The 26,082-nt window shown below is 35.6% G+C and overlaps 1 protein-coding gene and 1 long non-coding RNA gene across 8 annotated transcripts in view; both read left to right on the top strand.

The window, feature by feature from the left end:
* The window catches only part of CPT1A (carnitine palmitoyltransferase 1A), a 42,132-nt gene extending 38,352 nt beyond the window's left edge, over positions 1-3,780 (top strand). For 6 of the 7 annotated variants that reach the window (XM_054068889.1, XM_054068892.1, XM_054068890.1 and 3 more), the window contains 2 exons: positions 1,169-1,261; positions 2,713-3,780. In XM_054068889.1, coding sequence (XP_053924864.1) covers positions 1,169-1,261; positions 2,713-2,799 — 180 coding nt within the window. In that variant the 3' untranslated portion in view covers positions 2,800-3,780. Of the gene's footprint in view, positions 1-348; positions 408-1,168; positions 1,262-2,712 lie in introns of those variants that run through there. The other variant, XM_054068894.1, reaches the window with a different exon arrangement.
* Positions 3,781-13,237: 9,457 nt separating this feature from the next.
* On the top strand, positions 13,238-20,271 carry LOC128852381 (uncharacterized). The gene is made up of 3 exons (XR_008450199.1): positions 13,238-14,276; positions 18,338-18,388; positions 20,230-20,271. It is a non-coding gene; the product is annotated as an uncharacterized LOC128852381 (long non-coding RNA).
* The last annotated feature ends 5,811 nt before the right edge of the window (positions 20,272-26,082 follow it).

The raw sequence follows: 26,082 nt of genomic DNA, 5'->3' as shown, positions 1-26,082 counted from the left end.
AATTATTCATGTTTCTGATTACAACTTTTAGTAGTTCCTGAAGCTTGAATGAGTTTAAATTGCAGTATCAAGGAAGCCTAGCTATTGCAATGCTACTCATTTGTGAGAAACAGGATTCTTCCTATAAAGGCAGTATTTAGAATCCCCCCAAAATTATGGTCTGGAAATGAAGTAGGTTTTTTGCTTCAGGAATTCTTAACACTTTTTTTTCGTTTTGTTTTTGCTAATGCTACATTAACTGCTCCCTTCTTGCCATTTCTTCATTCCTTCAATTTCCTTTCTTCAGTTGTCTGCTTTTCCAGATAACTCTAATATTTCCCTTCATCATTTTTTGTATGCTTACAAAAGCTGTGCTTTGGTTTGCTGAACTAGCCCAGAGATTCAGTACATAAGGCTTTTTTTTTTTAAAAGCATTCTGTAGAATATAGCTGCCCTGTAAGCACCAATGGAGAGAAGACTATCAGTCTGCTTAGCAGCAGTGGCAGCAAAGAGTTTGAAGGCTGTGATCATTTGAGTTAGAAAAGAGTAAGTAGGATTGCAGCAGGATAGTCTGTGGTTAGCAGGCATGCTTTAAATATAAAATCAGACTGAAATTTGGGACAGTTAATTGTGCTAATGTTGAAATTGGACCACAGCTCTGCTCACGATATGAATGTTCAGAGTCCTGTCTTTGCTGTAGAGTTAGATGACTTTGCCTTTGGTAGAGTTTTAATAATACAGGGCTTGTATACTCCATATTTATATACTGCATTTATTTACATCTGCAGAGTGATCCCATGAAACAGGATATTTAACTCTGCAACTGAGCTGTTTTATTCTTTTCAACTTAAGCACTGAAGCTGTATAGCTGTTTAGGACCAGACCTTGATAGAAGGTGGTCTTTGAACAAGTATTGTATTTCAAAATACTAAAGCTGGAAGGTATTACACACATACATTCATAAAATGTTGATTCCATGCACTTCAGATGAGACCAATACCATTTCCTTAAGTGTAATCAATCTTCAGAAATGTGTTAAATGTGGAAGCTTAATTTTTGCTTGAAGAGAAATTGCAACTGACTTTAACAACTGCACAGGAGCAGTTGTGTCATTATGTCTAAGATAAATTAGAAATGGGAGGAAAAAGAAAAAGTTTAGAACCTGTCTTTCTCTTCCTTCTTTCCCTAGGTGGCTGATGATGGTTATGGTGTTTCTTATATTATCTTGGATGAAAATTCCATCCATTTCCACGTATCCAGCAAAATATCTTGTTCTGAGACGGTAAGGGTCAGTCTTTTCTTATGATTTATTAAATCTGTTCTGATATCTGCTTATAATACTGTTCTACTCATTGTCTAAAATAATTTAGTGGGACTTGCAACATACAGTTATGTGTTTTTCTTTCTCAACATAAGCCATTGTGTTGTTTGGGTTATGTTTTTGTCTCCACTTCTGTAAATGAACCAAGGAAATCATATTCTATTTCACTTATGCTTTCAAGCATAAAGAAAGCATGTGGCCCAACACATGTGTAGTTCCTTGGGACTCATGTAAAATTGCTCATAACTGTCCCATAAATAATGTCTCCTGTTTTTTTGTTATTATTGTTTTAGTTTGACTTGTCTCTGGCTACAGTTGTAATGACAGAGTAAAATGTAAGCTGCCTGTTCTTTAAAGCTTCTTTGTCTAAGTAATACGGAAAGAAGCTGGCCCAGTAATCTGTGCTTGAGAAACATAACTGATCAAAAATTTACTGGAACAACACTCATTATTAGAATGTAGTCCATGACACCTGTTCTGTATCCTGCTCTTGTGGTGGCCTGCTTTGAGTGGGCTTCAGTTCTTCCTCTTTAGATTTTTGTGACTTTAATGAACTTGCTGAGTTTGTTCAGGATCACATAGATGAACTAATTTTTCTTCTTTGACCTTGACTTGTCTGAGAGATCTAGGTACCTTTGGTTAATCATTAAAGATTAGGAAATACAGCTTCGTTTTTTCATAGTTCAAATTGTTCTTCAGATACCTGTTAGTTTGTATGTTAAATTTCCTTGTATTTTTTCACTTACTAGTTAGAACAAAGGTTCATACAGAAAAACCAGCATTTCATGTGTGTAGCTTTGATACTGGTAGGGTCTTTGTAGTAGGTCCTGTACTGTAGCTAATAATTTATATTTGTAATCTCAATTTCTTCCTTGTACCATTCATCTGACACTTAAAATTAATGGAACAAATTCATTGTTTGTTTGTGCTTAGATAGTTGTGATTTTCCTTTTCAATGCTTTATGTAATTTTTCAAAGACGGATGATTAAGGATTCTGATAGGAACTCAAATACAAAATGTTTTTCTACTCTTTCAGCACTTCTAGGTCATTAGTTGTACTCTTCCTGAACAGTCTTGTTTTCTGAAAGTTAGGTTTTGCAAAATCTTGTATTAAAAAAACAATACTGAAACACAGCTATTTTAAAGTAACAGAAAACCATAGATGAATTTGATTTCAAAAAGAGATAATCTCAGTTCTATCTGTAGGAAAGTGAGTGCATGAAGAAGGACTCATTAGTAATAGCGTAAACTTGGATAAATTTGTATAACAATTTTTTTGTTGCATGCCCTTAATTCCTTAAGCTCCAAAATTACAAAATGCTAAAAAGATTCCTCCCTTTGCCTAAAAGATAACTGTTGTTTTACTGTACAAGTCTCTGATTTTGTCTTGTTTGTTTTTTTTTTTTTAAAGGATTCTCATCGTTTTGGAAAAAACATCCAAAAAGCAATGGTTGACATCATGGGTTTGTTTAGCCTTAGTAAAAACTGTGCCAAGTGATTTGCCTTATTGGTGCCAAGCAATCCACTTGTTGGAATGGGAACTCTTCTGAGAGAATGAGAGCAAGGTTTGTCAAACAGTAACTGGTGAAGAAACTGAGTCAAGATCTTCTTGATCATCTACAAAAACCTTAGCAGTGTATCAAATCTTTCAGGTTTTGGGTTTTTTTTTTCAGTAGTTTGGAAGAATTCATTTCCACAAAGGATGACTTTTGAAAACTTGTATGTTTCTAGGGATGAAGTATAGTATCACTGCATGAAGTCATGTATATTCTAATTCCTGCAGTTTTTTCTTAATTTGTATGCACTTGCTCTTTTATTACTTAAAATTAGTCTATTTGTATTCCAGAATCAAAGGGATAAAGCACACTCTTAAGTACTAGAAAAAGTTAGATTTCTATGTATTAATAGCAGAATGTTCTTCGATGTATCTGCTGCTTTATGTCAATGAAAGACAAAACACATGGCTGTTAACCTTCATTGGTTTTGTGAGTCCTTTTTTAAAGGTAAATTCTGTAAAGCATGCAAAAAAAAATTATACACCCTGGTATATCCCACTGTAACATGCCAAATTGTAGACTTTGGGGAATTTGGAAGAAAAATAAACATTGGGTAGTGATACATGGGATAGTAAAATGTGTCACCTAGTTAGCTGGTGTCACATTTTTCTTATCATCTAGAAGCATGTTTGCTGTATCACTGATTTTTATTTCCATGTATAAAACATGGGCCTGTGTGTTTTTTTATGCAAGTAACTTAGAAAAAGATCCTAAACCCAGAAAAAAAGCTTATGCTGGGAGTTGGGTTTACATTGTGTTAGTGGTGAAGGAATGCAGATCTAGTCTTCAAATTATTTAAGTTGATGTGGCACAAGTAGACTTGAATATATGGCCATATGGTGCAGTTAGGTTTGAAGCTGTAATGAAATGCTCCCATCGTAATTGGCAAAGATCAGACACTAGGAAATGCAGGAGTAACTTTGTTTCAGAGTTATAGATACTTATGTGTTTATTTTGGTGAAAAGTACTGGTGGTCATTTTGAGGTAAGAGTTTCTGGGTGCCCTGAATGGCAGTTTTGTTAAATGCAACCTGTTGGATAGCAAGGCTGCCGGTAGAGGCTGATGAGTTGCAACTTGCCTGTTTTCTGTCTGGAAGGACCACTACTACATTGCCGACCACGTACATGAGAAGGGCAAACTAATAAAGCTGTGGAAAATAGCTCCAGAATGGGAAAATCTCCTTCCAGGAGATGCTCTTGGTCAAGTATAGTTTCTGAAGGATAAAAGGAGGGAGGGAAAAGCTATTTTACTTGAAAAGGAGCATGATGTTTCCAAGTGCAGTATTAAAATGACTGCTACAAAAGTGAGTAACTGTGTGTATGATGCTTCTCTTCCCCAGGGTGTGTAGGTTTGGTTACTTTTAACATCCTGCAATGCAGTAAAGTGTACCTGTTGTGCAACTATCTTAAAAAAAAAAAAAAAGTGAGGTACATGGTGTTTAATAATACAGTGAATGCTGCTCCAGAGCTATGCTAATTTTAAAAGGCCTTTGGGGTTGATGGAAAACCTTCCATTAGATTTTGAATGTTTTTTGGCCAGTATTTCTAACTTTCTACGCCTCTTAATGTTTTGTGGTTTGTTTCGTTGGTTGATTTTTTTTTTCCCCCACTCTGATGTAGCTGTTAAAACAGTTGTATATGTGTGGTTGAGGTGGGATACATACTTAAGCAAATTTATGCTTACACATGTAAATAATTTCTTTGTTAATGTAAATCTTAGAAATCCACAATGAATGTAGGTTATTAATAAATAAATAATTTAAATCTTGATGTTCAATATTGTGTACATAGAGTAAGACTGATTGGGGTTTTTTTAGCTCAAAAGCCATAGGAATGTAACTGAAGTTGCCTAGATTTGAATGAATCTTCTAGTATAGATTATAAAGTAAAATATTCTTATTCTAGAAAAACTATTAATTTGCTACTAAAACCTTGAATCACTTAGTCTCAATCAGTTATTTAAGGCCTCAAAGTTAGGGTTGCATAGGTGGTAAAAGTTGGGTTGGGTGATAATAATTCGATCTGCTTAATAAATAGCAGTGTGGATTTGGTGGAATACCTCAAATGTGTGTTCTCCACACTTCTTATTTCTGCAAATTCATTCCAGAAATTAGGTGCATTTAGAGCCTGGAATTGTACAGGGTTAACACTGTTCCAAACTTTTAAGGGTTTAGGTTTTTTGAGTGATTGAGGAAGTGTGTGCCTGACCTTGAAAAACACTGTTCTAATTCAGCCTTTGTACTGATTTTTTTTTCCCTTGTAAAATATATTAATTTAAGCTAGTGGGGTTTTTTTGTCTTGTTCAATTACTCTTGATCTATAGTTGGTTATTCGTATCCAACACTTCGTCTCTGTTTTCTACCCTCTTCTGTAACTTCAAAAAAATAAAATTTCATAGTTACCACTACTTTGTAGAATATTTGATATTTTTTATATCTTCATCCCAGCTACCTTGCTGCTGTTTCTGTACTTGTGAAATCATTGCCATTAAGTTCTGTTAGGAGTGGTAGCAACAGACTTCAGTTTGTTTTAGTAGCAATTTATACATATCTTGCCAGTTAATATGAAATGTGTTAATGAGCAGTTTTTCAGGGGCAGTAGAAAGAAGAAATAACATAGGTCTTACTTTACATGGGCTTTTTTCATAAGATCAAAATAACTGCTGGAATGTTTCTGTGAAACAGTCTGTCTGTAAGGTAGTGGATAGCACTGGTTTGAACTTTACTGTGAATAATCCATAGAATATGAATGGTAAGGAAGTAGAGAATGAGCATAGGCACAGCAAGTTAACATTTTAACAATGTTATTTGTTTATCTGAAGATTCCCAGTACCTGAAAATGGCATTTCAAATGCCTTTGAAATGGCATTATAACTAAGGAATAGTTTGAAACGGTTGAAGAGGGTTTTTTTACCCTTTAAAGTTTCACGCAAAGTTTTCTAATTGCTGTTTAATTAAAAAAAAAAAACACTAAACAATAACAAAAATGCCACACAACACACCAAATAGTTTTGTGTGATAAACAATCTTCACAGTCAGTTAGCTTGTTACTTTTCTGGATGTGGCAGCCTTTGCTGCATGAAGAACGCATTCAATTTCACACTTAATCTCTTACAACCAGGAGCTAATGTTATTCTATTTCAAACATGCCCCCACCGAGGCTGGACAGTGAAGTTTTAAATTTATATATTCAGTCTGAACAGAAATGTTGTATGGAAATTTTCTAGGTGCAGAAAATCCTAACTTATTTTGTTTTCTTTCTCCTCTTCCCTTTGCCTGTTTTTAAGGGTGGCAAGTTTAAGATGTCGTGTACTTGGAAAATGTTGCTGTAGTTGTACATGATGCATGGGATTAATCAGCTACTGCTGAGATTAATGAACTCCTGTTGGGAAGTACTAGAATAAAAACTTAGTTGTTAGATGAAACCTTTAAGAGAGGAGGAGAAAGTGTGGGGTTTCTTTATTTTTTTTCTGTTTCCTACTGTCATGGCTGCAAACCTGGGGCTGATGAAGTGGAAGCTTGCAGCCAAAAGCATAAGGAAAAATTGACTCCAGTTTCTTCTTGAGTAATTGATGAAAGATACCTTGAATTCTTTTTGATGTTGCTGTGGGATGTTTTTAACACAAAATTTCCTAAAAATTAAGACATTCATATCTAAAATCATAGTCCAGGTTCAATTTCTGCTTTCAAGAAAAAACATGTTTTATCTTAAATGGCCTGGTAGATTTGGAGTGTGTTCTAAACTCGGTCTTTATGGGGTAACAATTCCAAGGTTTGCATAGCGAGTTGTAGAAAGGGCTTTAAGAGCAGAAAGTGGAAGCCAGCTCTTTCACAGAATCGCACAATTAAAGTTTAGGTTTGGAAAGACCTTTAAGATCAACTCCAACCGTAAACCTAACAGTGACACCGACTTGTACCACTAAACCTTGCCCTTAAGTACCACATCTACACATCTTTTAAATACCTTCAGGGATGGTGACTCTGACTCAACCACTTCCCTGGGCAGCCTGTTCCAATTCTTGACAACCCTTTTAGTGAAGTACCTCTGGAAAACCCCAGTGTGCCATTCCACTGCAGATCGGTCTGGTTCTGGAGCAGCTCCCCTCAGGATCTCCAATTATGGAGACTCCACAACCTTCCTGGGCAAGCACTGACAGTGCTCACTCACCCACACAATAAAAAAGTGTTTCCTGATGTTCAGAGGAAAAATGCTGTTTTTCAGTTTGTGCCCATTAATTCTTGTCCTGTCACTGGGCACCATAGAGAAGAGCCTGGCTCCATATTTTTTGCTTGCTCTCTTCCACTTTATGTATCTCCAGGGTAACAGTCCCAGCTCTTTCAGCCTTTCCTCAGAAGAGAGAACCTTCAGTCCCTTGACTATCTCCATGACCCTTGGTTGAGCCCTCACCAGTATGTTGACATCTCTCATACTGGAGAAACTGGACTTGCCAGTGCTGAGTTGCACTCTTTGATATTGATTGTAACAAATAATCTCTTGCTTAGTACCCAGAGTCCTGGATTTTTTTTACTTCTTTTAGTGTAAGATTATTTTCAAGGGAAATTAAATACAATTAAATAATTTGCTCTTTAATTCCACAGATGACACACTTGCTATCTTAAAATTTGTAGTCCAGATGAATTGAAACATAGTTTATTTGCAGCAGTAAACTGTAGCCTGTATTGTTAAATGTCCCTGGAATAAGTAGTTTTTTAAGAAAGTGGAGTTTCCTATTGCTTTACAGTGTTTGGCATTTTTTTCTATATAGTTTGAAGTTACATTTTCTATGTTGGATCAATTACTATCTAGAAAGGTAGGCAACGTAAAACTTCTTGTGATGCTCATAACACTAAATCCATCTGCTTAATGCAGGCTATTTATATGTCAAATACTTATGCGTATCTTTGTTTATGTTATGTGTTTTTGTTAATCAAAAGCATTTTAAAAAAAAAAACAAACTCACAAAATCACAAAAATAATTTGGTTGAAAATTAGATCTGTTTTTTCCTTGTTGTATTCCACTGAGGTGCCAGGCTGAAACCAGGTGGCAGCTGCGGGTCTGGCTGGCTGGCTGTGCAGGAAACCACCTGTCACAGAAATCGTTGCTGACACTACACAGCCCAGTGTGTTTCCCAGTGGCATTTCATCCTGAAATGCTGGAGGTCTACCATGACAGTTGCCTTATGTGTTTGGGTTTTCTTTCTGAATTCAGGTTAAGTTATAGTTCAAAAGTGTCTCTGGCTTGGAAGGTTGCTTATGCACCCATGCTCAATATTATCTGTAGTTCTTTAATAATGGAGACTTTCAACCATTTGAACCATAAATACAATTCAAAAACTAGTAGAAGCAACTAGTGATTAAGGCATAAAAGTTGCTTTCTGCAAAGTCAAGTTGAAGATAATGAAAATTTGTTAGTCTCTCTACAGAGAGCTAAACACGAGATCTTAGAAAAGGTCTATCTGACCAGCTCTCTTCCTAGTATCCTTACAGTTTATTACACTAAATGAGTTTCCTTAACCTGCCCTGTTTCTTGAAGGTTTTGGTTTTGAAAATCTGTTTTGGTTTTGAAAATATGAATTAAGTATTAAGTGTGATGCTATTATAATTGTAAATGCATTCATTCTTAACCATAACTATATGCTGACCAGGAAAAGCAGAAATCTTATTCAAGGTATGTGACAGTATCTGGTAATGCTGAATAGGCCACAGCATTTATGTGCTTAATTATGTCACGGAAATATAAAGTAACTTCTCATTTTCAGTGTCACTTTAAGTCAGTTTTTTGTTTATTCATTTGGTTTTTAAAAATCATTTAATGCATAACAATTATAAATAAAACATTATTTTCTTCAGGTGTTCAGATCATTCATACACCCAGTTGCAGGTGAGAATAAATGTATTTGTTGTGCTCAATTTAAAGGAATCCAAAACAGTACTATGCAGTTACAAAACTTGACCAATGGCTTAAATGTGAGTACCCCAAGTGATTTTGGGGGACTGTATTTATTTCCCCTGTACTCTTACAAGTCTAGGGAAGGATTTAAATAACTATATAAATTAGTTTAGGGTTTGGCAAATTGCAGTACAAGACTTTTCTGATAATGTTACTATAACTAACAATGTTTAAAAGGAGAATTAGACTACGAATTGTTCATTTATCTTGATGTTGCGTCAACCACATAGTGCAGTCTTACTTTTGATTTTCCCTTCCTCTCATACCACCTCCCCATTCTTTCAGGGGACTTTGAGGAAGATATTCCTTCTCACAGCACATTGCTTTTTGATCGAGTTGAACAATGTTATTTCACTTTGAAATTTGAACTCTGGTTGTGAAGGTTACATGGTATGCGCTGATGCTGATGATGACAGTAAGCTCTTGAGCAGTTGTTTGATGCATTCTGCCTGTAGCTGCTCATAATCCTGCTCAGGGTTAAACTAACCAGTGGATTTGATCTTACAAAACTGGAAGTAAATAGATTTTACCAGATGGGCATGACAAAACTTTTAAAGATGTCAAAAAGACCCAAACTAAAGCCTGTTTTTTATTTCAGCAAGTCTGTTAGAAACGAATACAAAACATTACTTTCACAAGTGTGTAGTGCTGTAGTGACATCAAAATATCTTTTATCTATGCTATAAGGGATTCCTTGGTATAAAACACTGATCTTTTTGTAAACAAAACATGCTTTATTTTATGTACTAGAATCTTCCAGTGATATCTGTTGCTTACCGCAGACTAAGTGCTTCTGTCTATGATGAAATAGTAAGTATGCATGCAATATGTTATTATTACTGGAATAATCTGTCCAAATGTTGAATGTCTAAAATGGCGTTTATTCTAAGCGCCAGAGGGTAAAAATTTCTTTCAAATACTGTCCTACCCGATTTGGTCACTATGGAGCGGGAAAGGAAAATGTTGCTCCATCGGTTTCCTACACTGCCGCGTTGTGGAGAAAGGAAGAATAGCATCTAGAGTTTTCACCTGTTTTTGTTCCTATTCGTTCCAGTCTGGTCGACTCCTGTCTGTCATGTGTTCATTCTGGCTTCAGTTCAGGGTAGTTACGGAGTGGGCTTTCCCAAGATCATCTGAGCACAACTTGCCTAGTTAGACTCTGCCAAATACCCTTGGACAGCTGATTAGTATTTGAGTCTTTATCACATGTGCAATGTGTATAAAGAAACAGAGCTGAGGATGACAATCTGGCTTTAACATTAGCATTCCCTGTGTATTGGAGAGATGTTCTTTACAACTTAATTTTTCTCTTAAAATGCTTGAATTTTTCAATTTTTTTTTTTACTGTAATTTTGTTGTCAGGTTTTCAAGGTTGTCCATTCAAGTGTTCTAAAGTGTGTACTGAGAGGGGCAAGGCTTCATTTGGATGTGTGACTTGTGTGAAGACAATGCTATAGTAAGTTAATGGATCAGCAAGATAGATGATAATTTGGTTTTTAATAAAACAAGTGACGCCACATATATGATGGAACGCATCTGTGTGTGGAACACACAGAAATTTGTCACCATAGCAAAAGTTAATTTTAGAACAATCTGATCTATAGGTACAACTGAATTTGCAGTTCAGTCTTAGGTGAGTATTTTTTCTTAGACTTAAAAACACTGATCCCTATAAAGTTAAATAATTCAAGCTTAATTCTTGTTTTGCTTAATTTGCTGTGACTATCGCCTAACATCTCCAAGGCAGTTTAGAAATCAGTTGATGCTTCATGGTGTTGGAGACACTGAATGTCATTGTGACTGTGAAGTATGTTACTGTTCATTGTGATTCTTCAGGAATATTTTTACTTGAAATATAAGCAAAAATCATTCTGCCAAGTAAATGAACTGTTCTCAGTATTACATTTGAATACAATCCTTGCTTTAAAATATATGATTCATGCAGATAAATTTTTAAATGTATTGTATTTGCTTGGAATTTAAAGTATATTTTAAAGCATGCCTGTTCAGATTTAAAACATCATATTTTGGGCTTAGGTAAGAGATGCCATTAGTAATGTTATCAAGAATCCCTGAAACAGAGCAATTTTTCAGACTTCAAATATCTGAAATGGTGAGTGGCAGCAAGTTATCAGCATTGTGTAGTATAGCAAAGGAATCTAGATGTTCACAAAAGTCTGGTATCCATATCCTGTAACTGATAGCAAAATTTTATGGTAATGAAAGTTAACGTATTTGTACCATGCTGTCATCAAAAAGTCCCACTTAGTAAGGGCTGTATCAAGAATAATATGGCAGTTCCTTACTTGGACTCTCAGTCTAAATTTTACCTTTAACAGTACTTTGTATATAAATATGTGTGTGTGTAAAATATATTATTTGTATTTAGCAACTGGAAATAAAAAAAAAATCAATGTGAATATTACTTCATATGAAGGAAAAGTTGTGATTTAAAATCACAGCTAAACAAATCATATGAAACATGAAAAATTACAATGGCATGTCATGCTTAGGAAATTGAATCTGAAGCTAGCATATCAGTAAATAGCTAGAATATGCTCTAAAAAGACCTATGGAGCAATTTAGGGAACCAGAAATCCATATCACCGAAGTTGAGGAGCTACAGCGTTAGATCTCAATAGGTGCTTCCAAAAATAAATCAGAATTAAGGGTCAAAAAGCAAATATCTTAATGCATAATGATCCATTTGCTTGAGAGATTGCAGTCTGTGATTGCGAAGATGTAAAAGATAGGCGGTATTTGTTATGAAAACCTTTATATATCTAGAAATACAGTTTCTTAGATGAAAGCTAATCATCAGTTATTAATCCCAGGTTATCTGCCAGTTGGAAGGAATTACTCAAATACTCTGTATAATCACTGTGGCACACAAAACCTAAAACCAATTCATCTGATTCCTAAGTATCATGACCAACATAATTATTTTCAATCAAGTACAATAAAATATGAAATTATCTGTAGCCTGTCAGATAGTTATTATAGGTTGTTAATGAGAAACTGCATGTGTGTATGTTCTAAAGCAGCAAATGGGAGATGAGCCAAAGCTAATGTAGCTATTAACAGTTATTATTTTACTTCATTTTATAACTGAAAAAATTCTAGGCGCTTCAGCATAGTGAGAAGGATATAATGGATATGTTGATTTTATTGAGTGTTTTAATATACAGATTATTTTTTATATAAAGCATATTTAGCATAAGCACCTGCATACATTTGCATTTACCCTAGCTTGCCATAAAGTGTCACTGTTTCTCTGTAAATGAATAGCAGCATTGGAGTCTTTGGGTATAATTCATCCTTGGGATTCAGAATACCTCCCTAACATTTACGTAGTTATGTGAACTTGAAATGCGATCAGTTTTTAAAGAAAGTGGTTTCTGAGGTCCTAAAGTTAGTGGTGTATAAATGGAGTAACACATTTTCATCTAAGTAGCAACAAAGTATTTGAGTATAGTTTAAATTTAAATATTTCTTTGCATAAATATAGCTTCCTCAAAAATACTATTAATGTGGTTTACTTCATTATTTTTGTTATAATTTAATACAGTAGTGCATTTTGATGCAAAGAGAAAACAAAGCCTTTTAACATTAGACGTCATAGAAGCACAGATATTGCTCTCATTATCAATGGTGCTGAGCATAAGCATCTCACAGCAGGTGCTCCAGGTATGGAGCATGTTAACTTACATTTGTCAGAAGCCATTTGAGAAACCATGAGAAGAGTAAACCAGGCACATTCAAGTTAAAGGTCATGATCCTTTATAAAATTCAAACTCTCATTCACTGGTTGTAATGATGGGGAAGAAAAAGCTGAGGCAGAGTGCACCGACATGTGGGTTTTAGTTTGTATTTGCTTGAGAATTCTTCTGTTTCTCTTGTCTTCACAGCGACTAGAAGAATTAGGTTCAGAAATTATATCTAAACGCTTCTAGCGACTAATAGCTTCAACTTTTGAATTAAGCTGTCCTTCTGCTCTCATTTTTTTCTTCTTTCTTTAGATGTGAAGGAAGTAAGTGTAACATGTACACTTGGAAGTGTTACATGGAAGTAACATTTTCCTGTTGCATAGCTGCTTCTCTCTTGTAAGAAAAATGCAGTTCTGTAAGAATGCTTTCTGTATATCTCCTGGCAGTCACAATGCCAGTTGGTGGCAAAGACCGTGTATGATGGTTTCAGGGTTTCTTAGGATCAGTGCAATTGTGCTGTCCATTTGCATGAAAAATAAACATTTAATTTCTAAGTTAATTGATATAGAATTATAGAATCATAGAATCACCAGGACCCACTGGATCATTGAGTCCAACCATTCCTAACACTCCCTTAAACCATGTCCCTAAGCACTTCATCCACCCATTCCTTAAACACCTCCAGGGAAGGTGACTCGACCACCTCCCAGGGCAGCCTGTTCCAGTGCACGATGACTCTTTCCTTGAAGAGTGTTTTTCTGATATCCAACCTGAGCCTCCCCTGACGGAGCTTCAGGCCATTCCCTCTTGTCCCCTGTCCCAGCTTTGTTGCTCTTCTCTGGACACGCTCCAGAGTCTCAACATCCTTCTTGTGGTGAGGGGCCCAGAACTGAACACAGTATTCAAGGTGCAGTTTGACCAGCATCGAGTACAGGGGCAGAATACCTCCCTGGACCTGCTGGCCGTGCTGTTTCTGATGCAAGCCAAGATACCATTGGCTATCTTAGCCACCTGTGCACACTGCTGGCTCATGTTCAGATGGTTGTCAATCAATACTCCCAGGTCCTTCTCCTCCGTGCAGCTCTCCAGGCACTCTTCCCCTAGTCTGTAGCACTGCATAGGGTTGCTGTGCCCCAAGTGCAGGACCCGGCATTTGGCCTTGTTAAACCTCATGCCATTGGCCTTGGCCCAGCAGTCCAGCCTGTTCAGATCCCTTTGCAGAGCCTCCCTACACTCCAGCAGATCCACGCTTCCACCCAGCTCAGTGTCATCTGCAAACTTGCTGAGGGTGCACTCAATCTAATTGTAATAACGTGTTTAACCTGTATTTCTAATGCTAAGGGAATTATTTTGACAATATTTAATTGCAGATCATTTTTAAATAAGAGCAGACGCAACCCCAGTGTGAAAGGTGAGAGAGATTTGCAGTTTCAAAACTATTACTAGGTTGTATGACTAGGGGCAGAATCGTTCCATATAGTGACAGCTAACAGATAGAGAGGGAGGACAGGTGGTTTATGTTATTTTTCTCATGCACTCCTTGAGATCACAATTGTTAATTAGCACTAACGCTGGTATAAAAAAGTAAAAGCAGTATTTACTGTTTCAAAACTATAGAATAATTAGCGTTCATTATAGTTGTATTTGTACATTTTTTCCTGATATTTTTTTTCCTTTTTCAGCCTGTGCAACTTACCTTTTGGTTCAGGGGTTACAAAGTCTAAGAAACCACTTAACTGCACAAAGTATAAGTTTCTCAAATTGTAAGTAATAGTTTATCAACATTTAATAAATGCTAACTACAATCTAGTGATTAAGGGACAAAGGCACAAGAAATGTGTTTTAAAATGAACAATACCTATGTGTCAAAAATTACTCATCTGATCCTGAGATATAAAGATGCACCAATTATATGCGGAGACTGCATATAATCCATAGTTTGAAAAATAAAGAGAAGCTAGAAGAATTTTTCAGAGCATATCTGGAAAATCCGATTTAGAATGTAAAAGCTGTATAGGGAAATATAATTTCTCTGTCTTGCTGTTGCTCATATATATAAATAATATGCACCGAGATATATGCCCATATAAGATAATTAAAGTTTGATTCATTGATGGACTGGTTTTTTTTAACAAATCATAAAATTGAAAGAAAGAGAGAGAGAAGCTCTTTGTCTAGGTTTGAATGTGATGAAATTACAGAGGAAGGAATATTTTTCATTAGTAGAAACTGAACATTTTGCCTAGAAGTAGAATTTAGACTTAAAAATTTGCACATAAACCAGTTAAGCTTTTAATTTCTTATGTTACTTTACATCTTATTCATAGATATTGTGATTGCTTTGACAATGGTGATTTTTGCAACAACTACAACTGCAATAATTATTACAACAATCTTCTTCATGAAACTGAGCAATTTAAAGCCAGTAAGGTTAAAAAAAAAGGCAAAAAAGTACAGTACACATTGTATCAGCTTCAAGTATGAAAAAAAAATAGCGATATTCTTTTTTCCACTAGTTAAAGTATTTGAAATATGTTATTGTTTTTATCCTAAATAAAGCTAAGTGTTGCCTCTGTATTATTCTTACACAAAGAAATTTGACTGTATTTCTGGTTGACCATACAGCAATACAAAGTTGGCTCTCCTGGCAGTGAAACTGAACCTTGCACTAGTGAGAAGCAGGTTCCTTCTACATTTGGAGGCTGATTTTATTAGTGGAATAAAGAATATGTGGGCTAATTTTTGTGTGTATATCAAACCGCATGTTCTTGGCAATACTTTAATTTAATGTGTGTGCTATGTTTTAACATAGTATGTTATGTTTAATGTGTTATGTTAAGTTTTAACATGACAACGAAAAGTCTTATTCTATTGCTAATGCTTTAAGGATATATTAATGGCTTTGTGCTTCTTGTACGCAACTCTCCAGAGCTCTCTCTGCATCACTCACATCATTTTGGTGTTCTACAAGACGTTAATCTAATTAGAGTTAGAGCTTTGCCCCAGCCAACCAGTGAAAGTGACAGCAGTGTTTGCTGTCAATATGCAACAACTTTTTTTCAAATCAGATGCTCATCTGTAGTTCAGCTAATGGGGTTGGTGGTGTCTAAGTGCTCCTTTCACTACTATAGATGGCATCTTACAGAGCATGATAGATCCTGTTTGTCACTGATCAAAGCATACTTATGTCATCCATAAATACAGTACATGAAGTGCATATAACCTGTCTTTTAGTAGTCCATGGCATTGTGAGGTCTTGAGACCAAATCAAGACCTGCTACTCCAATCCAGTGCCAATTTCAGTGAATTGTCTTTGTATTGCATCATTGTTAAAAGAAGATATGTCTTAAGCTTTTGACAAGTATGTAACTGTTATGCAAAGGTTCTTTATTCACTGAGAACTTTTTATTTGTGATGCAATTAGCATCAGCAGTGAAAGAAAAGCACCTCAAAAAGAATAGCAGATGAGTCATCTAGGTTATTCCATGAAAGCTATGTAAGTTATTTCCCATGGTAGAGCCAAGTCTTAGTGTTCTGGAATCTTTGAATTTGTGCTGTCACATGCCATGGAAGATTCCTTTATCCATGGGCTTCATACCACCAATAACAAGAGCAGCAAGTAAGAACTTCTTTGTTAAATACTGGATCACAGTCATTCAGGTGTTTAAAAACATTTATTTCAATTTGTCATAATCCAGCAATTTTTGTGTTAGGCCTGCCTTGATAGAAACCCATAGGCTTCCTTACCAACCCCTGGGAAAAGGAAAGTACACCATAAAAAAGAATGTAATTGCAACTGCTCAGGATGCCTCAAGAATCACTGTGAGTGCTTTGAGATGAGTCAGGTGAACTTTTCTGTCATCAGTTACTACCTTAACATTAACTATATTCTAGTAGTTGCTAACAATAATCACTTCTGCTCTTTCTTTGCATTTTTCATCACAGAACTTTTTGAATGTAGGAGGTATAGCCACTTCCTTGTCATCTCTTTAAAGAATTGAATCTAGGTGAAGTCGATCACCTAAAGTTTTAGGATTCAGAAGCTCTCAGCAAATGCCTTGCTCCACAAGAAATGAGGAACAGTTTTCTGCTAATCCTGGTTTCTTTGCATCCGTGGTATTTTGTTATCTTGCAGAATTACTCACAAACTGAGGGTATGAGTGATTTGTTTATGTACAGAACATCAATATTCACAGGGAATCCATGGCAAAAAAAAAAATTGTCCTGCTTCCTTACTGTATTGATACTGATGGTCTCACTCTGGGAATCACCAAGACCAGCACATCTAGAATAAGTCACTGGTGGTATAGGTCCAATGGTTGCTCAAATATATATTTAATTTAAAATTTAAAATTAATTTAAAATTTCTTATTCTAAGGATTCTATATTTGCCAGTCTAAAATTAGGTGATTCTTTGTTTGCAACTACATTGTTTGCAAAAATTATGAAGAAAGTCTAGAAGAAATAAAACCGTTGAATGAGCTAAATTACATAGACATTGGAAATAATGAAGTAAATAGCCTAGTTTTAACATCAACAATGAAAATGTCACCAAAATTGAAGAAAGACAAGTGAATATTTGTAAATAACAACACATAATCCATCGTTCTGACTAAATTAATTTTTGATTTAACCATTATCATTATTATCTAAGAAATTATGACTAAAATGACAGATGGCTTATATACAAGGAATCACTTTGCATAGCATTTGCCATCTTGCTTCTATGAATAAAATAAATATATAAAGGAGAGGTTCTGATTATCCTTTCAGAATATAGCATGCAGAGTTCAGGGATATATGCATTAGTTCTGCTTACAGAACAACAGTTATTTATGTATTGATCACATATTTCATTCTCTCACTGTGTTTCCCCCCTTATCTACTTTAAGTTTACCTTCCATTTCTCTGTTCATAATTTTTTCTGTGTTCCAGCATTCGTTTTTAACAAAATCTTGACCAAAGAATACTAAGTAAATTATGTTATTAATATTTTTGTGATATTCAGCTAATAAGCATGTTTATATCTCTGCTTCTTTCTCATATCTTCTTCCTTTGGCTCACCTCCTGTCAATTTTATTTGTGCTGGCAATTTGGATTGTAAAATATTCTAGAAGGCCATACTATTCTAATGTTGTTCTGCTTTCTAACATAGTTGTAGCCCAATCCCTATTTTCGGCTGGTTTATAGTCATTTGCCTAATATAGCATGTTGCCTGTTAATAACAATTAAAACTAATTAAATCACCTCTTAATTGATTTTAGTGTTCTTTATTCCATGTACTAAAATTGGCAGTTTGCATACACCATTTTCTTTACTTTGTTGCATCAGCCATTATGTTGAAATTCTTACCTTAATTGCATTTTTAAAATACTTTCTGATGATTTATTTTAAAAATATTTTAATAAATCTCTACTGCTGGTAGCATGTTGATAGGGTAGATGGTGCCAAGTTATGCCTTTGCTTAAATTGCTTAGTAAGATGAGTTATTAATATAATAGAATGAGTTATGATGTTAATGACTTGTTGTATAACCTTTCTCTGTCCACACTTGTTGGGCAGCATTTGCATAGAGTAACTATGTAGTGTGAACGCAGTCTACCATGTGATAAACTAGAAAAATCAGAAGCAATCTGTTAGAAGCAGAAGCTATTCAGTGTAGAACTGAGCCATTCCCTAAGGATGTATCTTAGAGTAAGAGTGTAAGTATTCTGATTCAGCTCTGTGCATTCCAACTCTTAACCGAGTTTTGCAGTTTGTCTTTTAAGTTATGTTTTGTATTTACAACAGGGATATTTCATACCAGTTTTTTCTCCCCTATCAGGTAATCAGCTTGTACAGACCTGGCATGGTATGGGTTTATGGCTCAAAGCAGGTAATGGCCCCCAGCCAGCAGTGGCAAGACCTGAAATGCAGGAGAGCATGTCTGCACCTGCCTAGCTGTGTGTGTGTGTGTCATGCCTGAGGCTTTTACCTGTCCTTCCCACCTGATTCGGTGAGGGGTGGGGACAGAGACACAGCTGTACGCATATCTTGGGAGAAAGTGCAAAATAGATACGTTTGCTGGTGCAAGCTAGAGTCACAGAAAAAGTGGATAGTTTGTATGTCTAGCCGAGCGGATGGAATATGGGAAATGTTTATCCCAGATCCTACATGCATAATTAAAATATAAAAGACTGAAAGTTGAATAGCATTCAATGTATTATAAAGCTAATAAGTATTTATACATTGCTCTAGTCTCCACAATTTTGCTACTTAATGATCTCACTTTAATCTTATATAGGAATAATTTCATTGATTTCAGCTTAATTCTTTCTGAATTAAGCTTAAATTTTTCTGATTATTATACATCCAGCATTTTTCTAAGTAACTTAATGCTGTAGAAAGCTTATTGTATTTTCTACTAAAACAGGTTCTCTCTGTAGTTAGGGCTTTCTGAGCTGACTTTTGTCTTTACCTAGACTTTTTACTAGAAGTACATTTAACTTAAAATTAGTTTATTGGACGTTTATGCTAGTGGAGATGCAGTAAAAACTGAATAAGAATTTGCTATATTATTTTGGTTACTTCATGAATTGTGAAACAATTCCTTTTCTGGTAGTAGTAGGCAAGTCGTCTAGGTTTAGCTTAGGGTATTCTCTGTTTTGGCAACTTGTGTCTGCTCTTTGCAGATGTACTTTTTTGGAAAACAGAACAATGTTATCAGTAGGTTTAGTATTTACTGTTAGAAAAAACAAACACAAGACACTAATATGCCTAAGAGTTTGTGTTGAAGCAGCAAGAAAACATCTACTAGATGTAAAAAGCTGAAATCAATTATCTTTTCCATTACAGAAGGCAAAACTGGTTCGATTTTTTATATTACAGATGGCATAAATTCAGTCTGTAAAAACACTGCTGGGCTTCTGTAATTCTATTCTGAAAGCAAAAAATAAATACCAAGCAGTGGTTGGTAATATATAATGTAATACACAAGCCTGGCAGAAGCAATTTCTATAATTGTTAGCAAACCAAAAAACTCTGTTAAAAAGGGCTATATATTCAATAAAAAAAGCTAAAAACTAACAGTCAGATAGGAAATATGTATCAGTTTTCTTAGCCAAGTGAAGCCTTTTTAGTAAAGAAAGATTTAGTTTCATAACAAAAGAGAAAACTGTCTTGAAGAAATGGGCACCAGAAATCCAGTCCTGAGTAGCTCAAAAGATTGACAGCTGTACAGAAAAGACTGAGTAAAAAAAGTTGACTGAATAGTGAACCCCTAATATCCACCCCTAATACATGGATACTATATTACGGGTAAAATATCTTTTCAAGTATGTTGATAAACTGCCTTTCTGTTTCATACAAGGATCTTGGAAATCAGATACTGATTTCCTCAAATGGCTTTATGAGAACAGGAAGTAAGCAGAATTGCCTTCAGTCATTGCTGCTTCATCTAGCAAAAAAACTCAAAAAACTGCCCCCAACAAATAAATAAATAAAAAGGAAAAGAATAGCTAAGAGATGAAGCATGGATAGATCTCTTTGTAGCAGCTATTGTCCTATTCTTGGTAATGGGTTTCCTTTTCTTTTACAATATTTTGTAATTTGTTCAGTTTCTGAATATGAAATTATATATCAGAAATATATTATATTCATGTTTCTGAGGAAACAAGCAGGAATTAATAACCAAATAAGCCTATGGTTTCATAACTCTGTGAACTATTTATATTGCAGATAAACCACAAAGACCTTTCTGAAACTGGCACTGTGTCAACCTCATCTGAAAATAACAAGAGATATTAAACTTCCTAAAACAGGCAAGGATAGAGATTATTTTGATAGGTGCAATTGATTTATAGCAAATATTTTTATCAGATGTCTTTTTTCTGTTTCATTTTTTACATGTGACTATATCAGACAGTACTGTAGACAAGCTCTAAAGGCTTGACAAATTGTTGTCAATATCTTGAGTGCAGAGACCAGGAATCAGCACATTAAAAATATTTCAGAGATGTCTCTAAAATCCAGTTCAGACCCTTTTAAGAGGTCTCTCTTGGCTCATAATCATGCAGTTCAGCTGAATGATATTGTAATGTGATATGTGAGATTTTACTTAGATTGATATGATACAGAACAAAAATTATGTGGGGAACTGGATTTTTCATATATATTATATATATGGGAAAAAATATATATAGGACGAGAGAAGTGAAACACAATACAATCCACTCTGTGAGATCTTTATATAAAATTTGAGAGGTGCTATCTGATGCCTTCCCTATTATTTAGGTTTGAGTTCATCCTTGTTCGATTAAGGCAGGTGTCATCAAATTTAGTCAACTCTTCTTAAGGATTCTGGGAATCAAATGTTTCCTTTTCAGTCTATAGATTTTAAAAAATTGTGACACATTCTGACAGGAAATCCCTTCTCTTTTTAGATTATTTGTTCCATTTGAGTAGCTGACATATATGGACAGAAGAAGGACTAGGTAAATGTCGAGAAGAGCCTCAATTTGAATAGAGAGCAGATGCAGAGGAACATGAAAGCAAATGCAGGTGGAAGAACCGCATCTCAGAAAGAATTTCAGCTGGGCAAAGCAGTAAGGTGTATGAAATGCCTTTTGGTTCTGTATTTGTTTTGCAGCAGCTAGAGGCAAGGTGAATTAAAAAAGAAAGATGTGAATTCTATGGTGAACCAAAAGGAGAATATAAGCTACCAGTATTCATTCATTTTGTACAGCTATGAATATGCTTAATATTCTAGGGAATATTAGAAAAGATATTTTTAGTAGAGAGAGGAAAATGTTTGTATTGTTTTATAAAATGTAGCTAAACCGTCATTTGGAATGCTGTGCACAATTCTGTTCATTTGTGCTCAAGAAAGATAAACATAATTTGGAACAAATGCAGTTCTTGGAAGGGCACCTGGGACAAATGAGAGAGTGGAATATGTGGTTTTAGGTGGAAAAAACAAAGAAATTTCATTTCGCTTAGACAAATAAAGTCTGAGAGAAGATACGATACTTCTTTATAAATAAATTCAGGGGATAAATATGAAAGAGGGATAGAAGTTGTTAAAGGATACATATTACTTATATTTGGAATGGAAAGTAAAATTTTGTAACCATTCAAAGAGCAAGGCTCTGAAAGGGTCTTCCAGCAGGGTTGTGTGAGCTAGGAACCTATATTTTTTAAAAATGGAACTTCAAAAATTGGGTAATTAAAACATATTTCCAGGAGACAATAAATTATGTCTGTGGTACGAGGATTTGGGTGTCTGTATATTGGCATATTCAAGGGACTTTCAAAGGAGAGATGATAGATTATGCTGTATTTCCCTTTCATGAATCTCACACTTCAGGCATTTTGCTACCCACATATGGCACCTAGAAAATATTACTTCTTGATGTGTCGTTCTTAGAACCCCTAAGTACTGATCACTAACAGATGCTGAGGTTGCTGCCTTTACCTTCCTAGAGGTATTAAATTCCCCTGTTTAAATGCTCAGGCTTGAGCTGACCAAACTTACTTCGGGATCATGAAAAAAATTTCAGCTGCATGAGACAGGGAATTTTTTTACAATCCTCTGTGAGGGTCAAGTGTGTTCTTTAAAGTTCTGAAAATTCAGATACTTGATGTTGACTCTTTCAGTTTCTGATTCTTTCTGTAGCATGGTGTTGTTCTGAATCTCTTGATTCATGTGTGAAATAGGTGCAGTAGATGGTCTGTGATCCCTTCTAAGCTGGACATAGATGTTGCTTCTCATCAACAAGTGACTGAAAATCTAACCTTGTAGGCCTAAATTCCACACCAAAGGAATGGTATCTGAGGAAGAAGAAGAGAACAACTCTAGTGATTGTAATAAGATCAGCCTACAGTCTACTTGTTGCCAGATAAGTCCATAGTAAAGAGGTAAATATGATGTCAAACCAGAAATTCAAATCAGTGAGTGAAGATAAGCAGGGTGTGTGACCAGGTACATATACATTTATGTAGTAGCTCAGTAAGGAGCGAGGCCTGAACTTAGATGCAGCTCGTGAGTGAAGGTGGAGGTCCCCAACAAGGCTTTTTACAACTATTTCTCACACAAGTCTGATCCAAGGTTAGAGCTCTGCCATATTAAAGCTGGCCTTCAGCACAGGCAGCCAAACCCCTAGGAGTAGAGGGAGAAGTTGCAGAGTCTGTTGGTGCATTGGAGTCCTGTGTGTGTGATCAGAACAACAGGTTTCTTGTGCTGCTCCAGATTCTGTTGATTAGGCAGAGACCTGTAAAGCAAATGCTACTTTTTCTCCCTTTCATTTAAACAGCTTGTCCCTATTTTACACTTTATGGTTGTTCTCACTTTTATTAGGGCTTGGTATTGGTTTGGTTTGTGTTCAGGAAGTGGGGAGGTACATCCTTGTGTGTTAGTTTCAGCCTTTATTGGTGACTCAAGTAAGTAAATTTTTCACTATATTTTCAGTCTTCGCTCAAAGAGAATTCTGGATAGTCCCTTTTCAATATTTTATATCTAGAAATTTCTCCTTTTACTGTCCTATTAATTTAGCCCCAGGTTAAGTTTGGCCAGCTGATTTTTGCCCTTCCCTTGTCCATAGTATCTGGCAATCTCTCACATGCTGTTGTGTTAACCCTGGACATGTCTGATATAAAACTATTATATTTATTGCACTCTATTTTACTGCATTGATAATGATAATTAGTGTTCATGTGTTTAGGTGATTTTGGTTTAAATTTTTCAGTTGCAGGAATAAAAAAAAAAAAAGAGAAGAAAAGAATGACTATACCTGTTGTAGTGACTGTTCTATATGCATCTGGTACTTTGGTCAAGTCTGTATTTCTGCTTCTGGGCGAAAGCAACCGGAAGTCAGTCCATTCTGTAGATCTACTTGTAATCAATTAAAGAGCACATGGGCACCTGTATATATATAGTCTTCGTTCCAGCTGTTGCAGTGTAGCAACCTGCTGTGGCACACTTAATGTTGCTTATTAGTTATAGTTCTTTTTTACAATCACAGTCAATAACTAATTAAGCTACGTCAGACAGGCTTTTTGAGAGGTGCCAATAGTTAACAAATTTACTAATTAATCGCACACCGCAGAGCTCTATTTACAGAAATAATGTGGTTTGTGGCTAAGGAGCTAAAGAAGGACTTTGGAGACCTGAGTTTACTCCTTAGCTTTCCAACTGATCTAGGTAGATTCACTGAATTTCCATGGCTGTTATTCAGGAAAATATTTACGTGAGTACTGAGTAATGAAGTCAAGCGAGTTGTGAAGAACCTTCTTGAATTAGGACTCTTGGAAGTGGAATGACAGGCTCCTCTGTTCCCCTTGTTTTCCTTTAGTCTGCAGTTGTTTAGAGCTCAGACCATAACCCACTCAAAGTCTCTCCATTTACTTCAGCAGGCTCTGAGTAAGGCCTTTAGACAGACCACAGAATATCAGTCTCTGAGCAGGTACCTAACAGAACAGGACCCTGATCCCATCCTGGGCCTCAACATAAATGGTAGAAATACTGCTAATATGTCTGGAAAAGAAGTAGTGAATTTGCAAAACCCATTAGCTGTCCAATGAGCACACCCCAATATAATGCTTTCATAAATTTTCATTATAGTGTGGATATTTGCCATTCAGTATTACTCACTTCAGAGACCAAATGTGACTCATTATTAAATTACTGCAGTCTGTGCTGATGTAGAAGCACCCCTGACACATCTCTTTGTAAGCCATTTCTTCAGAGTAATTGCATTAGTAATAGCTGATTACACAGCAATGTTTTGTTCCTACAAAATTAAGGTAATTACTGTATCTAGAAACACATCCCTCTGTATTCTGTCCCAGAAAGGAAGCTGGTAAAAGTCAATGTAATGCTTGAATTCTTTGTAACAAGAAAACATTAAGGTATAATTATATTATTGATATGGCATACAGAAAGTTTTCATACCTGAAAGGAGCATGGAAACAAAATCATAGTTTGAAGCTACAAATTACTTGCCCAAAAAGCGGAAAAAAAGATCTTTTGCATTTAGGTTCCTTAACAAGTACAGAGGAAACTTATTTGAAATAAGCAAATTAGTTTTTGTTGCGTACTTTGAAAGTAGTAGGTCTTTGAAGTATATTTATTATGCAAAAGGTGCCTTTTACTTTGAACTGCATTGTTCAGAGAAGCTGGTATGGATTTATTTTTATAATGAAGTAAATAAGTATTAATTTGTTCATATGGCAAACATCCTGAATGCTAGGTTCAGCTTCTAATTAGTCTGCATGTGATATGATATATTTTAATTTGTGTTTTAATTTTCACCTTTCTTTGTGTCTTTGGGGGACACCTGATATTTCATATTTTCTTTCATACAATATTAGATTTTTACTATGACAGATGAGGAACACTAGACAAGCCATTCTCTCTAAACTTAGCTAAGTAATTCAAATTTAAGTAGTCTAGAAGGGATACTGAAAGGCAGTCTCTTCCGAGATATTATGCAGTGTCAAAATTCACAGACAGAGAGTGCCACTGGGTCATCCTAGAGTGGCAGTTTGTGTGTGGATATGGGCTGATGAAAGCGTTGCATGATAAAAGTAATTCTTGCAGGTTTTACTGTCTGTTGCATTAACATGCCATGTTTGAATTGCTGATGACCCTGGAGGGAGAAAAGAAATGTTCACTTGTGGGGTATTTCTTGCAATATATGACATACAAAACTTATGAGAATACCATGGTGCTCCAAATTGCTTTGATTACAAATGTAATGCCCAGCAACTAGGTACTGATTTTTCAATTAACGTAGCAGAATATAAGAAAGTCAAGTATCAGGTAAAGCTAAATTCCTTTGATGCAAGGATCTTGGCAAATGTTGTACATAATTGCCACATTAATAATATTGATGGTGATTGAAGTGGCTCCTTTAAAATATCTAAAAATGAGAAATCTTTTGGGATCAAACTGACAACCCTTAAAAAATCTTTTTGGCAATAAGAGAAAGTACGGAAGAAAATACTGTATTTTTGTGTTACATGCCAACAGGACTGGGGACGATGGAAAAAAACTTCAGTAGGAAACTGTCCAAATTTACAGGTTTTTTCAAATATTCGTATAATTAATCCAGTCTCATTTGATCGCATATCTTTTCTCTTGTGTCTTGTTAAGAAGCCTATTAAGACGTACACACTGTCAGAAGCAGTAACAGGCAGTCCTCAAGAGAGATTCTGACTGCAGTGCATGTAATAACAGCAGTAATAGTCATCGGAGACTGCTGCAACTCTGCCATGATGAGACTGGGCCCAGTACTAACCCCTGGGGAACACTGCAGCTACAGACTTCCAGCTAGAATCAATGCCGCTGATCACAACCCTCTGAGCTCTGCCATCCAATCAGTTTTCAATATACCTCACTGTCCACTCATCTAACCCACACTTCATAAGCTTACCTATGAGGATGTTACGGGAGATGGTGTCAAAAACCTTGCCGAAGTTGAGGTAGACAACATCCACTGCTCTCTCTTCACCTACTCAACCAGTTACACCATCACAGAAGTCTGTCAGGTTGGTCAAGCATTATTTCCCCCTGATGAAGCCATGCTGACCACT

Source organism: Cuculus canorus, chromosome 5 (assembly GCF_017976375.1).
Source record: "Cuculus canorus isolate bCucCan1 chromosome 5, bCucCan1.pri, whole genome shotgun sequence".
Classification (NCBI taxonomy): Eukaryota; Metazoa; Chordata; class Aves; order Cuculiformes; family Cuculidae; genus Cuculus; species Cuculus canorus.
This window is presented reverse-complemented; position numbering and strand designations above follow the sequence as displayed.